The sequence below is a fragment of the Typopeltis vanoorti genome, chromosome 20, assembly GCF_054136105.1.
Source record: "Typopeltis vanoorti isolate ZY-2024b chromosome 20, IOZ_Tvanoo_1.0, whole genome shotgun sequence".
Lineage (NCBI taxonomy): Eukaryota > Metazoa > Arthropoda > Arachnida > Uropygi > Thelyphonidae > Typopeltis > Typopeltis vanoorti.
In genome coordinates this window covers 109,918,795-109,933,072 of record NC_143568.1, presented here as the reverse complement: position 1 = coordinate 109,933,072, position 14,278 = coordinate 109,918,795, and the positions used below count along the sequence as shown (strand labels likewise).

Genomic DNA, 14,278 nt, shown 5'->3' with positions numbered 1-14,278 from the left:
ATCAAGAAGGTGGCAAAATATTCTGGAGGTTGTTGAAGAAGCTTAGGAATGGAAGAAAGAGTGCTGTAAAAGGAGTTAGAGATGATAAAGGTGACATGAAAACGGGAGAAAAAGATATCCTTGAAGTATGGAGTAATTACTTCGAAAAACTGCTAAATGAAACAAGCAGTGATGACAGCACAGTGGTAAAAAACACTGACCAGGCATGCAGTCAGGAATACATATCCATACTTGAAGTAGAAAAAGCCATCAAAGGCTTAAAATGTGGAAAGGCAGCAGGAGTAGATGATATTTGACCAGAAATGCTGAAGTATGGTGGTATAAGAGTCTTACAGTCGCTGCACTGCATAGTTGAGAAAGCCTGGACAGAGGGACGAATTCCCGATGATTGGAGTAGAGCTCTCATAGTACCCATATATGAAAAGGGAAATAAAACTGAATTTGAGAATTACAGAGGTATTTTCCTACTGAGTGTTCCTGGCAAAATCTATGCAAGTATACTTGAGAAAAGGTTGAGAAGAATTGTGGAAGGAAAGCTTGGTGAAGAACAAGCTGGATTCAGGCCAAATAGAGGATGTCAGGATCAGATCTTCACTTTACGAAAAATAGTCAAGAAATCATGGGAATATAACAAAGATCTGTATTTAAGTTTTGCCGATTTAAAAAAGGCATTTGTCAAGGTGCCAAGAGAGAAGCTATTCAATACGCTGCAGTTATATGGTGTCAATGGGGCATTATATCAAGCAATACTTAGTCTTTATTTGAATTGCAAGTCAGCAGTTAGAATTGAAGGAAGTACAGGAAGATGGTTTAATGTTAAATCTGGTGTGAGACAAGGATGTACATTATCCCCTCTGTTATTCATTAACTATATGGATCACATTATGAAGGAAAGTGGTATTAAACATGATATCAAACTCGGAGATGTTAATGTCAGCTCTTTGCTTTATGCAGATGATGTTATACTTCTAAATAAATCTGCTACAAGTCTGCAAGATTCTCTGACTAAATTGAATAGCTATTGTAATAGATATGGTATGAAGGTCAGCAATAAAAAGACAAAGACAATGAAAATAGGCAGAATCAGTGAAAATGTCAACTGTGTTGTGAATGGAGAACCTGAGGAACAAGCATAACATTTCAGCTACATAGGCACAATTTTTACTGAAGATGGTAAATTAAATACAGAAATAGACAACAGAATCAGCAAAGCTGGTATGGTGGGAAGTCAATTGAATAAATTCATATGGCATAAGAGAGAAATTAGTCGGAACACTAAATTAGCTGTATACAAGCAATGTTCAAACCAGTTTTAACTTATGGATCTGAGAGCTGGGTCAGAAGTAAAACACTTGACCAAAGACTAGATACCACAGATATGAGAGTCCTGAGAAAGATTATTGGCGTGAACAGATGGCATCAATGGCAATATCATATTGAAAACGAGGATATTAGGAAAGAACTTGACATTGTCAGCATCCAGAAATGTGTTAGCAGAGCTAATCTCGGGTGGTATGGTCACTTAAACAGAATGGGCGAGGAAAGATTAGCAAAGCAAGTGTTCTCTGCCAGGTTGGCAGCAAAACGACCCAGAGGAAGACCAAGATATAGGTGGATTGATACGGTACAAAGTGCCTTAGACGATAGAAATATAAGATCTGATAATGTTGGAGTCTTGACAAGTAACAGACTGATTTGGAGGAAATTGTAGATAGGAAGTTAGTAATGATGTAATTTTTTTCATGTAATACTGTCATATCCTGTACACCCCTTGAGGGTACATGGCAGGAATTTGATGATGATGATGATGAAAGTAAAAGAAAACATTTATTTATTCATGTGAGATTCCTCCCCATTCCTCGACCATCCCTTAGGACTGGTTGAGTCCTCCTAGTGAGGGATTAAGTATACAAACTGATCCATGTGTTCATGGGCCAGTTTGCCCGTTCTGAGGAATGAAAAACCCAGGTTTTCAGGGTGAAAAAACCTTCTACCTGCTTATGAGGCCGGCTAACTCACCTTTCTAAAGAGACCAGATAAAGGTTCCTCATGTCATGGACAGGAATCAAACCAAGGTCTTTCCAACCAAAGGGCTTTGTCTATGCTGACTGAGCTATGGAGGCTCTCATAGAAAACGTTAACTGTCATACTAACAATTGTAACTTAATTTAGTTAATTTAAACTGGAGCAGAAAAATAAATTTTATTCATTAATGCATAAAATTTATTTTTAATCATTAATTTATCATATATTAATCATATTTTGAATGAAAGTTCAGAAAGATGAGTATGAAATGAAAAATCTATAATACATTTTAAAGAGTTTGTTTCCTTGCCTTATCAATCAGAATTCCTCTTAAATGGAACCAGCCAGGCGACCAATTTGCTATACAAAGTATTATAGAGGACCTAACCGAATTACTTTAGGCTTTATCTAAATGGCAACAGTTAGGACTGCCAAATTTCAGTGCATATCCTTCTCTTAAAGTAATGTAAGAGTGTTTTTTTTTTCAAATCTTATGCAATCAATCCACTAAATGCCCAGTTTCTACATTTTATTTTCCATAAGGCAGTAGTTGGCAAGCATCAATACTCATTGCAACTGTTTGTTGCATAAACACACATATAATCTTTAAATTAAAGATGCCAAGAAATTATATATCTGGTTTAATCCTTTATCCAAGTGTAAGCAAACAAAGTTTGCACATGAAGTAACTTCACATCCCTTGCCTTAGTATCCCATAATGCAAAGCACATATTCTTATGGATATGTATAGTTCTATGCATCATGGTTAGAGTCACTACTCACACTGGTTACAACATTTATTGAGCTCTCATCATTGGGAGCCAGACCCAGAACTGATACCAAGGTTGAAGTTATGCAGACGTCATATTTCTATATAAAAGTAGTCAAAAGACGTCACAGCTTATTATTAAGTTGAGAGTAATGAGGAGATTGAGAGGATTTATCCACACTTGAATAAAGGATTAAACTAAACTTATTATAGTCTAACCAAGTGAAAAATAAACTCTCAACAGCTTTCTCTGAATCTGGAGTAATTTAATAATAAGGTTGCACACCCTTTGGCAACTCGTATAGGTTAAGATGACCTCTCATTGCTTCGGCCTTTGTATCTCCATTACTGGGCCTGGCTCCCACTGACGAGACCTCAATAAAGGTCGAAACCGGTATGGATAGTGGCCCTTGCCTTAATGCATAGCATTACACATATCCGCAAGGAGATGTGCTTATTAAACTTATTATTATTAAACTAAACTTATTATAGCTTATTATTAAAATACTCCGGATTAGAGTGAGAGAGAGAGAGATGGTGAAAGTTTTTCCACTTGGTTATACTATAAATTAAAAATGCCAAGAAATTATATTCTTGGTTTAATCCTTTATCCAAGTGTAAGCATACTTAGATAAAAGATTAAACCAAGAATATAATTTCTTGGCATCTTTAATTTATATTATAACCAAGTGAAAAAACTTTCAACACATATAACTTTATTAAAGTTGTAAGTCTTCTCAGGATAAGACAGTATAGATTCTTTCATTTGAATGGTTTATCTTTACCATTGTTATTATTATTATTATTCTACAGTATCTTCATGGAGTCTGGAGACTCATAGTAGGAGATCCACACCAATTTTATACACACAAATCCTATCATAGCTCTCCTAAACTCATTCATTGTCATGGCAGTCACAACTAATTCTGGCAATTCATTCTGCTCATTCACCACTCTCCACACAAAACATCTAGTCCACATCCTCTTACTAATCGCAATCTTACACAACTTCCACGAATGACCCTTAGTGTTTTTGATTATTTGTCATGTATCGAAAAATTTCCTTTGCATCAATTTATAAAATCTCTTTAATATCTTATAATTTTCTATCATGTCCCTTCTTTTCCATCTATCATTTAAACTTTGTAACCATCACCCTGAACTTATCCTCATAGAGAGCATTCTACAGACCTGTCATTCTGAATCTTTTTTACCACCTCATGATCCCCAAGAAACCCAGACAGATAACCTAATCTGTGCACAGTAGTCAAGATGCAGCTGAATTATAGTCTTATAAAAAGGGGTAATAATTTCCCTAACTTTACTTGTTAGTGTGTTTTTCAACATCCGAGTAATTCTTTGAGCTATTTTAGCAACTTTTGCAATGTGTCCTCTGAACTTCAATTCTCTGTTCCCATTATCCCCAAGTCCCTAGCATCATCAATTTCCTGCAATCTAATACGAAAGTCATACACAGTATGCATTTCAACCTGAATGTATGTATAACCTTACATTTTGCAATATTAAATGAACAAACATTATTCTTCACCAACAATGCCAATTTATTTAAATCATCCTGAAGAATATCAACTATTGCCCTCGACAATTTTGCATCATAACCAAACAACAGAATACCCCCAACTCTAAATCTTTCCCTACATCATCATTATCATCATCAAATTCCTGATATGTACAGGATATGATAGTACTACATAAAAAATTTACATCAATACTAACTTCCTATCTACAATTTTCACCCAAATCAATCTGTTACCTATCAAGACTCCAACATTATCAGAGCTTATATTTCTGTCTTCTAAGGCACTTTTTACTGTATCAATCCACCTATACCTTGGTCTTCCTCTGAGTCTTTTTCCTGCTAACCTGGCAGAGAACACTTGTTTTGCTAATCTTTCCTCGTCCATTCTGTTTAAGTGACCATACCATCTGAGATTAGCTTTGCCAACACATTCCTGGATGCTGACAATGTCAAGTCCTTTCCTATCTTCATTTTTAATATGATATTGCCATTGATGCCATCTGTTCACGCCTCTAATCTTTCTCCGAACTTTCATATCTGCGGTCTCTTTGGTCAAGTGTTTTACCTTCTAACCCAGCTCTCAGATCAATAAGTTAAAACTGGTTTGAACACTGTCTACAGTGTTCAAACCAGTTTTAATTAGATAAGCAGGCTTTTAATTAGTTGTATACAGCTAATTTAGTGTTTTGACTAATTTCTCTCTTATTCCATATAAATTTATTTAGTTGACTTCCTACCATACCAGCTTTGTTGATTCCATTGTCTATTTTTATATTTAATTTACCACTATTTTAGTGAATATTTAATCTTCACTAAAAATCATGCCTAAGTAGTTGAAATGTTTTACTTGTTCTATAGGTTCTCCATTCTTAATGGAGTTGATATTTTCAATGCTTCTGCCTATTTTCTTTGTCTTGTTATTGCTGACCTTGTTCTCTTTCCACTTCCTCAAAACCTTGCAAATTAGGTTTCCTGGATATGCTACTAGCTTCATATCCATTCCCATTTGCTCAAACTTTTGTAATAGTTTTCTATGAAGTATTATGTCACATTTTATTATGAAATGGGAATAAATCACTAAAATAAGACCTACCCTTTACAAAACCATGCTGCCCACCAATTATAGAGTATCATATCCCTATCCACCAAATGCATTTTACCTTTAATCAACTTTTCCCATAATTTAACTACCACTCCTGATATGTTAATTGTTCTGTAGTTTGCTACTTCTGTCCTGGAGCCACCTTTATGAACTATCTTACTCTCTTTCCACTTTCTTCGAACCTTGCCAGAGATGCGACTTAGATCAAACAACTTATCAGAGGCAATTCCAATTCTATTGCACATTCACATAGTACATGAGCTGACATGCCATATATCCCTACTGCTGTATTCAAATTGATATTTTTCAATATGCTGAACCTCCTGTTCATCTACCTCAATTTTGACATCCATCGCTCTCACATCAGTAACTGCAAAATCACCATCTGGATGATATACCTTTGTAAAATGATCACTCAGCAACTCAACTATTTCTTTTGCCTCTTTCACTTTACTATCATCAGCATTGATTAAAGTCACCCTTCCATAGTCATTTTTCCTTTTACTTGCTACATAATGAAAAAATTCTTTTGGATTTACTTTGGCCTGCTTATCTAATTTTATTTCATAATGTGATTTGGCCTTTCTTACCATACTAGTCACCCTTCTTGCTTGCACTTTGTACTGCTGACAGTATGATGATCATGATTTTTTCTTTATATTCCCTTCAGTGTTTTATTTTTTAGCAGCTTTTGCTTTATATCTCTACTCATCCACTTAATCCCCACATGGTTCATCCTCCTGACACTGGGTATGCACAGTCTGATACTGCTCCTCTGAAAATATCCCTCACTTCCCATACACTACTGACATTCTTTCTATATTGCTATAGCTTTATAGTTCAACATAAATCCTTTCTCGGAAGAGAATTCTGCTTGATTAGCAACTTTCCAGAACAAGACTGCATGGTCACTCTCCCCAATTGGAGGCAGAATATCTACCTTGGTTATGGATATTCCTTCTGATGCTATTACCAGATCCTGCACTCTCAAACCCTGGTCTTCTCTACAACATGTTATTCCTTAGCAACTATATAAATTCCACTTAGATCTTGGTCTATAGCAGCAACCAACAACATATTTTGTTCTGTTGGCCTCTATCTCACACCAGACAGCATAAAGTGAACCATTTTAGACTGTCAACCAGGTCTCACCGATTTTAATTTTTGGTTAAGTTGAGCTAACCAATGCCAAAAACTCCTCTCCTTTATTTCTGATACTTCTGGCATTTGTGTATATGCATTTCAACATCCCCTTGGACTCACAGTTACTGTAATGTAATGTCATTACCAGGCATAAGTCCTTTTGTCCATCAAATTCACTGTAGACATCTATAATCTGCAAACCATTCCTCAAATACAATCTTCTCAAAGAATCATTAGCAATAATGGCGCTTCTTAACTCTGTCTGATCATACCGATGCAGCAGACTCACAGTCTTAACTTCCTTACTCTTCATTTTTGCTTCTTGAGAAACATGTTTTAGTCACTTTCTCATTAAATATAGCTGTTATCATCAATTCTCCCTACAATACCTTCTTATTTCCAGTTTCTCATGCTTTCATACTTTCCCCATACACTTTTTATTTCATTCTCCTGCCTGCTGTACCACACGACAATTGTTTCTTCAGTCGCTCTAAGCTTCCATTTTTGAATGATGCTGCATAAGCATGCTAATTCACTCCTTATTGTCACCTCATCATCCATGTTACTTTCAGCTACTTCTTTCATGCTCTCATTCATAGTTCGTGCACTATCATTCACTAGTTCCACATTCTCGAGAACACGTTTGCTATTTTCCTTACATCGTTAATATTCATCACACTTCATTTTCTCTCTTTCTAGATGACTCACATTTCTTGCACACGCACCTGAAACATTTATGACAAACTTTCTCACAATCTTTTTCATACTGTAACCCATTCATTCTTGGCAATGAATACATAGAACACATGCCACATCATACAAAATCCTTCGGTGAATAAGGAATCTTTGGCCACCATTTTCCATGTACACATCAGTCTCATGAAAAATACTTTTTAAATGATATCACATATTAAATTTCACACACACACACACACAAACTTCACTTTACAGTCTAAATAAATAATAAGATACAATCAAAAATAAATACCACTGTGCACTACACCAGCACCCTCCCCATTTTCTTGCATCCTCTTTAAAAAGAGACAGGATTATTGAGTGGTACCGGAACTACTTTCTAACAAATAACCTGCTTATCTGAATCCTGTTGTGGGCATGGATTTTTGTGAATGTCATAATGTGGAAAACAAATGTTATCACATGCTTATTAAAGACTTGAAGCAGGTTGAAAAAGTTCCTTGTCTGTTCTCTAGAGTACGATTTCTAGATTAGGTAAAAATTAAATAATATTAATCAAAAAAGTATACAAAACATTACTTAGCACAGTATGTACAACCTTTTGTGGGAAGGAAGGATATTAAAAAAAGAAATCATTCAACAATCAATTTTAATATTATTATTTTTATTATAAAAGACAAGTTTTGCAGCCTCTTATTATTGCAAACATTAGGTGGAGCTACCCCACTCCTCTTTCCAAGTTTTCAGGTCTGTAATGGCCGATGTATTAAAAATATGTATATTTTCTTCATGAAAAGGACAATTTTGAAGAGTGAAATTTGATTTGCTAGTTAAATAGTTCATAAGAAATTTTTAAATTTCAGCTATCTCCAATAATGAGTTTAAATAGTAACAGTACTATTTAAACTCATTATTGGAGATAGCTGGAGTTTCACAGTTACTGCTAGTGTGAAACTCCAGCTGAAAAATATTTTGCTAGGTCGAAATAGTGCAGGAATTTGCTAATGCTAATTGACAGCATTAGTGTATAATGACAATTAAAAAGGTGAAAATTTTCATTGTCATACCTTTAAAAACATTTTTATTCCTATTATTATTTTTTTTTTATCAATAAATTTTAAAGTAGTTACCCACCGAACATGCTCCTGCAGCTGTAATATTGGACCTCGTTGGTCTTCAACAGATGATAACTGGAGCTGAAAACACATGCGCTGCAGTTTCTCGCTTGCTTCTTTCTTTCTAGGTTCAACATATAACAAGAGGTTGTTTACCAAGTCCAAAATCATTGCATATTGCAAAGAATTTGTACACATATCTAGATCATGATGAGTCAAAGTAAAAGAATCAACTACTTCTGGCTCCCACAAATCAGTATCTTCTGGCTATTTTAAGAAAACACACAGTAATCTTTAAAGTGAAAATAGGTTATTTCTTTTTAGAGATAGAATATACAAATTATTTTGTGAGAACCATATTAAGACACATTATTTATTTTAATTTTATCTATTCATATTATAATAATTTTGGTATGTCAGCCTGGTAGGTCAAGTGGTTAGTGTATCCTCTCCAGCCAAAAGGCTGCGGATTCAAATCCCACCGGAGGCATGGATATTTGTGATTGTCTGTGAAAATACTAGTGGTGGTGATGGTGGTAGATGACACTGGTGTAGTTCGTTGTAGTTGTTGGATTGAGTGGTGGAGACAGAGTTGTTGAGCAGGTGTCCTCCCTTGAATTATTAAAATCCTTGAATTATTAAAATCCTCCCTTGAATTTTTGAATTATTAAAAAATTTAATAATTCAAAATTAAAATTTTGAATTTTGAATTATTAAATTTTTTTTACCGATATGTAAACTGGCTTATGCAATTGCATAAGCCAGTTATCATCTCGGTAATCTACTGATGGATCTTTTCAACTGTCTTCCCCTCTTCTTGGAGTCAGTGCCGTGCCGTGAGTAGGAGGCATCCTTGTGCAAAACTTTTCTTCAGTGCCCAATAAAATAAGTTTCCATGAAAAATTTAACTTTGTTAAAAGTACAAAACAGTTTATACACATATAAATAAAAATAAATTTTATTTAATAGTAGTAGAACATTGTAATCACTAAAATTCATTAATAAGGAATTTTTAATAATAAAAATTTTCAAAAATATTTATTCCTTAATATATAAATACCATAGAATATATATATATATATATAAACAAAAATTACTTTTATTTTAATATAAAAAGAAATATTACATAACAAAGATAATTTGGAGATATGCTTTTAACTATATAACAATTAGTATAAATGTAGATTTATTTTACATATTTATCCGTCTTGCTTTAGCCGCCACAAAATTTTTAATAATATCTTTAATGTCTAATGAATCCATAATATTATTTTCAATTGATATAATTCATAAATCCATTAGACGCTCTCCAGACATTGTTGACCGCAAATAATTTTTTATTAGTTTCAGTTTTGAAAAACTTCTTTCCGCTGATGCTACGGATATTGGTAATGTTAAATAAATACGCATCACAATCACAGTATTTGGAAACGTGTCGGTTAATTTATTTTCGCATATATAATTTAAAACATCCTGAGGATCCGACTTTTTTTTAATAAAACATTGCAAAGTTTTTAATTCCTCAAATAAAGTCCTAGCATCAATATCGCGATTGTCGGAATCTTGATTGTCGCTCAGTTTTAAGTGCAAATCTTTACAATGTTACATTAAATCGTCATTGCTCCAATCTTTTAATTTTATAATATCTCTTATAATTTTAAAGTCCTCGCTATGTTATTTTAAGAGTAGGAATCTTTCCGTGACTAAAGTTATTGTCGTGTCTAAAATCTCGAAGAAAAAATTTATTTTAAAATTTTGTTTAAGATCATGCGTTGTCTCATCTGATGCTTCATAACCAAACATTTTTGTTTTTGTTCTTTTGCGAATGTCTGGAAAAATAGGATCAATATTAAGATCGTTTGTTACTTCTTTTGCAGTTCTAATAATATTTTCAAAATATTGGTCTGTTCAGCAAGTATTTAATTCTTGTATAACATAATCAAGATTTTCTGTAATTTTTCCTATATCAAATGTCAGATTCAGTATTATTTTGCTTGCAACATTTACGAGACTTAAGATTTAGTACCAAACATGAACAGAGCAAATAAATTTAAACGAATAAATCTTTGAAATTAATTTGTCTGCCTGAACTCTAGAATCGATATCTTTAGTTTCATCTTCCGTAATATCAAAAAGAGCCTGGTAAATTTCCTTGATATTATTTTTAAGTGGCTTTATTGCTTCTACTCCACTTTCCCACCTAATAGCAGAAAGTGGTTTCAAATTTAAAACCCGAATGTTTTTTTAATATAGCCCAACGCTTCACAGATATTGAAAAATAATTATATAATTCCTGTATTAGCCCCAAAAAATTTACATTTTCACAGGATATCTTAGCTGCATCATTAACTCCTAAATTTAATGAATGAGCAACACATGGAATAAAAAAAGCCCTTGAATTTATTTCACGGATTTTTTTCTGCAGTCCATTATGTTTGCCTCGCATATTTGAACCGTTATCATAAGCTTGGCCGCATAAATCCAAAATGTTAATATTCAATAATTTTAAATAATTTTTTATAAATTGAAATAGTCCTTGCCCAGTGGTATCTTCTACAGATTGAAAACCCAAAAAATGTTCATGAATTTCTGCTATGTTTGTATCTTTATTTTGATTAACAAATCTAATAACAATAGATAATTGTTCTGTGTGGCTTATATCCGGAGTAGTGTCAAGAATTAATGAATAATATTTCGCCTCTTTAACCATTTCAAAAATTTTTTCTTTTATAGCTTCAGAAATTATACGGATGATTTCATCACCTAAATAATGAGCAATGTTCCTTTTTTGTGATGTTTGGATGCGATGCAAGTGTTCTGCCATTATCGAATCAAATTAAGCGACAGTTTCTACTAACTCTAAAAAATTTTCATTATCATTTTTAAAAAGTTTTTGTGAAGAACCTCTAAAAGCTATACACCATCTTGATAAATATTGTATTATGTAGATTAACCATTCTATAACAGATTGCCAATATTTTTTTTCAGTTTCGTATAATCTTTGTTGTGTGCAATCAATAATGCATTTCTTAATCAACGACATTTTAAGTTCCCTGTATTTTGAACAGTTTTTAATGTGCACGGAACTTGTCTCGTGTATTTTTAGTATATGACTCAAATTTTGCCCATCGTTACAACCGTATTCATTAGTAAGTTGGGAATTTTGACTACCAAATATTTTGCAATAATAACAGAAAACTGAATTTCGCGATTCTATATAAACTAAATAACTTCGTAAAAGTTTTTCTCCATTTGCTAAGTTCGATAATAGTATGAATCGGAAAACTTGCGACCAGATTCATCTTTGGTAGATTCTTTATTAACTACTTGATGCAGGCAATGCTCAACTAAACAATCTTTAACTTTGGTAGTTATATGATTCGGCCAAGTACCTGGATCATTAACATTAAAATTTAAAGTAAAATTTGAAGTTTTGTGTTTTGCTGAATCGGAATCCAATATTTCTTCTGCTGAAACTTCTGTAGACGGTCCAGTCAGGCCAGTTTCATTTTTGCATGTAACATTTGTTTCTTCATAGTTATCTCGTGTCTTCTCTTTTTCTGTAGTAGAGCTACACAAGATGTACTTGCATTGTCAGACTTTCTGTTCTTCGTTTTTTATGTGGTCCTGAAGTGAAAAATTTATTCAGCGATCCAGCCAATTTATGTTCCAGTTGTACTCGTTGCAATTGTCTTTTCCTGTTTTGTGTACCAGATAACTTCTTTGGCTTTTTTCCCCGACATCTAGGGGTTAACACACTTGGTTAGACTTTAAAATAAGAAGAGCGTTAAAAGTTGTCCACCAAAATAAATAATAATTTCTGAAATTTTCCCTTAACCTTATTTTTTAACCCCTTAACCGACTATTATTTTTAAGGTGAATGGCCCAAGACTGACTATTTTTTTTTTTATTACAGAATTTGATTTTTCAGATGTTTTGAATAATAAATATGCTTACATTTTAGGTATTTTTTGAAAATTAACATGTAGAGATATTAGCCAATGATTGATTTCTCAGTGATATTTATTTAATATTTTTTGCATTCTGGTAATTGTTTAATAATTAAGTAATTTCTAGAATATTAAAATTATTTATTAAAGAAATTAGTAAAAGGACCCCAACCCCAATGTCTTCCAACCAGAACAAGAACAAATATATAAATAAATCTCTTATTGAAAATTATTTATTTTCTAGAAGTCTACCCATAATAACAAAAATCTTTTGTTTTCAAAATAAGATAATTAACTAAAATGAAACAATTTAACTGATTTTCAAACTTAGCAAAAATATAATAGATGTACTTACTTAAATGAATAATAATCTAAATTCATAAAAAATTTACTAAACAACAATAAATATATTTTATAAAACAAAAAGCAACTGCACAGTAACATTGTTACTATAACGCACAAAATGAAATGATGCAAAAATACACCAAAAAAGGGCCAATTGCAGTGTGTGTAAACAAACTTAGATCATCTAGAGCAGGGGTTCTCAACCTTTTCCAGTGGCGTACCACTATATTTAATTCAAGATATTAGATGTACCAGTAAGGCAGTGGCTCATGTACCACCAGTGGTACGCGTACCATAGGTTGAGAATCCCTGATCTAGAATTTTATAGCTCATAAATAACCTATGTTTATTAATTTAATTTAAACCGCGTTAGACTGACGCGCTGATAGTCTATCCCACATATATACAGGATTTTTAGCTATGGTTCTTTTTTATAAACTATTATAAACTATTATCTTTAAAATTTTATTTGTCTATCAAAAATCCAAAAATAAGTACACAATTCAAATCAAAGTCAAAAATTGTCCAAAGTCACTTAAACACGAAATACACAATGCACTCAATATGTTTCACATTCAAAATTGAAATGACGCTGAAAAAAATGTAAGTGCATATTTGGATAGACGCTATTTCGTCTGTCCAAATTCAAAACAGAATTTAAGAAAACGAACATGTTTTAGATGAAATATTTTTGGATAGATCAGTGTTTCTGAAACTTCAGATATTCGTGTACCCCTCTTTTATTTTCATTATTACCAAGTACCTTTTCAAAATACCCTTATTAAAATAATAATAATAATAATAAATAAAAATATATTTCATTGTAAATGTCTGTTTTATTTGAATTTAGATGTACATTTAAACAAAAAAAAAAAAAGATTTATTTTTAATAGAACAAAATTTATAAAGATACTATACATTTTTACTTAATATAAATAATTTATCATCAATGAGAGGAGTGAAATTGCTTATTTCTATATTTGCTGTATTGCTCTCTTTTGTGCATTTTATAAATCCAGTCTTTAACCAATGATCCATACTTAACAATTGGAAAGCTAAAAAAATTACTGTATTTACTCGACTATAACTCGCACTTTTTTCCCAAAATTAAAGCTAAAAAATCATGCTGCGAGATATATGCGGGGATTTTCGGAAACTAAAGTTTTCAGAAAAAAAAAAAAAAACGCAAATGGGTATGACTTACCAAGAAGCTTCTATTCTCTGTCACTTCTTCTGTCCTCGAGAGCGGTTTCCTTGTGTGTAATCAAAGTTATCTACCAAAACAGAGTCATCTTCTTTCCCATTATATCAAGCAAAAATAACCAGTAATTTAAAACTTGAGATACGTAATGAACAATCCTTGAAAAATTACTAATGAGAAGTAATTTGTCAAGGATTTTTATCATTAACAAAAGATTGCACGACCCAAACAAAACAAGCTGACAATTGAATTGAAATGCTAATTCTCTTAAACTGATTTCCATAATATCTGAAATGCATTCACTATATATTTCTTAGTTTTAACACGTTCATGACGGGGGGGGGGGGGTAGTGTCAAGCAAAACCATATGTTGCATCTGCAACATGTGATTT

The 14,278-nt window shown here is 32.7% G+C and overlaps 1 protein-coding gene across 1 annotated transcript in view; it reads right to left on the bottom strand.

The window, feature by feature from the left end:
* hob (bridge-like lipid transfer protein family member hobbit) overlaps positions 1 to 14,278 on the bottom strand; it is an 844,941-nt gene that overhangs the window by 113,662 nt on the left and 717,001 nt on the right. The window contains exon 42 of the mRNA XM_090409957.1: positions 8,410 to 8,657. Within this exon, the coding sequence (XP_090266083.1) occupies positions 8,410 to 8,657 (248 nt within the window). The remainder of the gene's footprint in view (positions 1 to 8,409; positions 8,658 to 14,278) is intronic.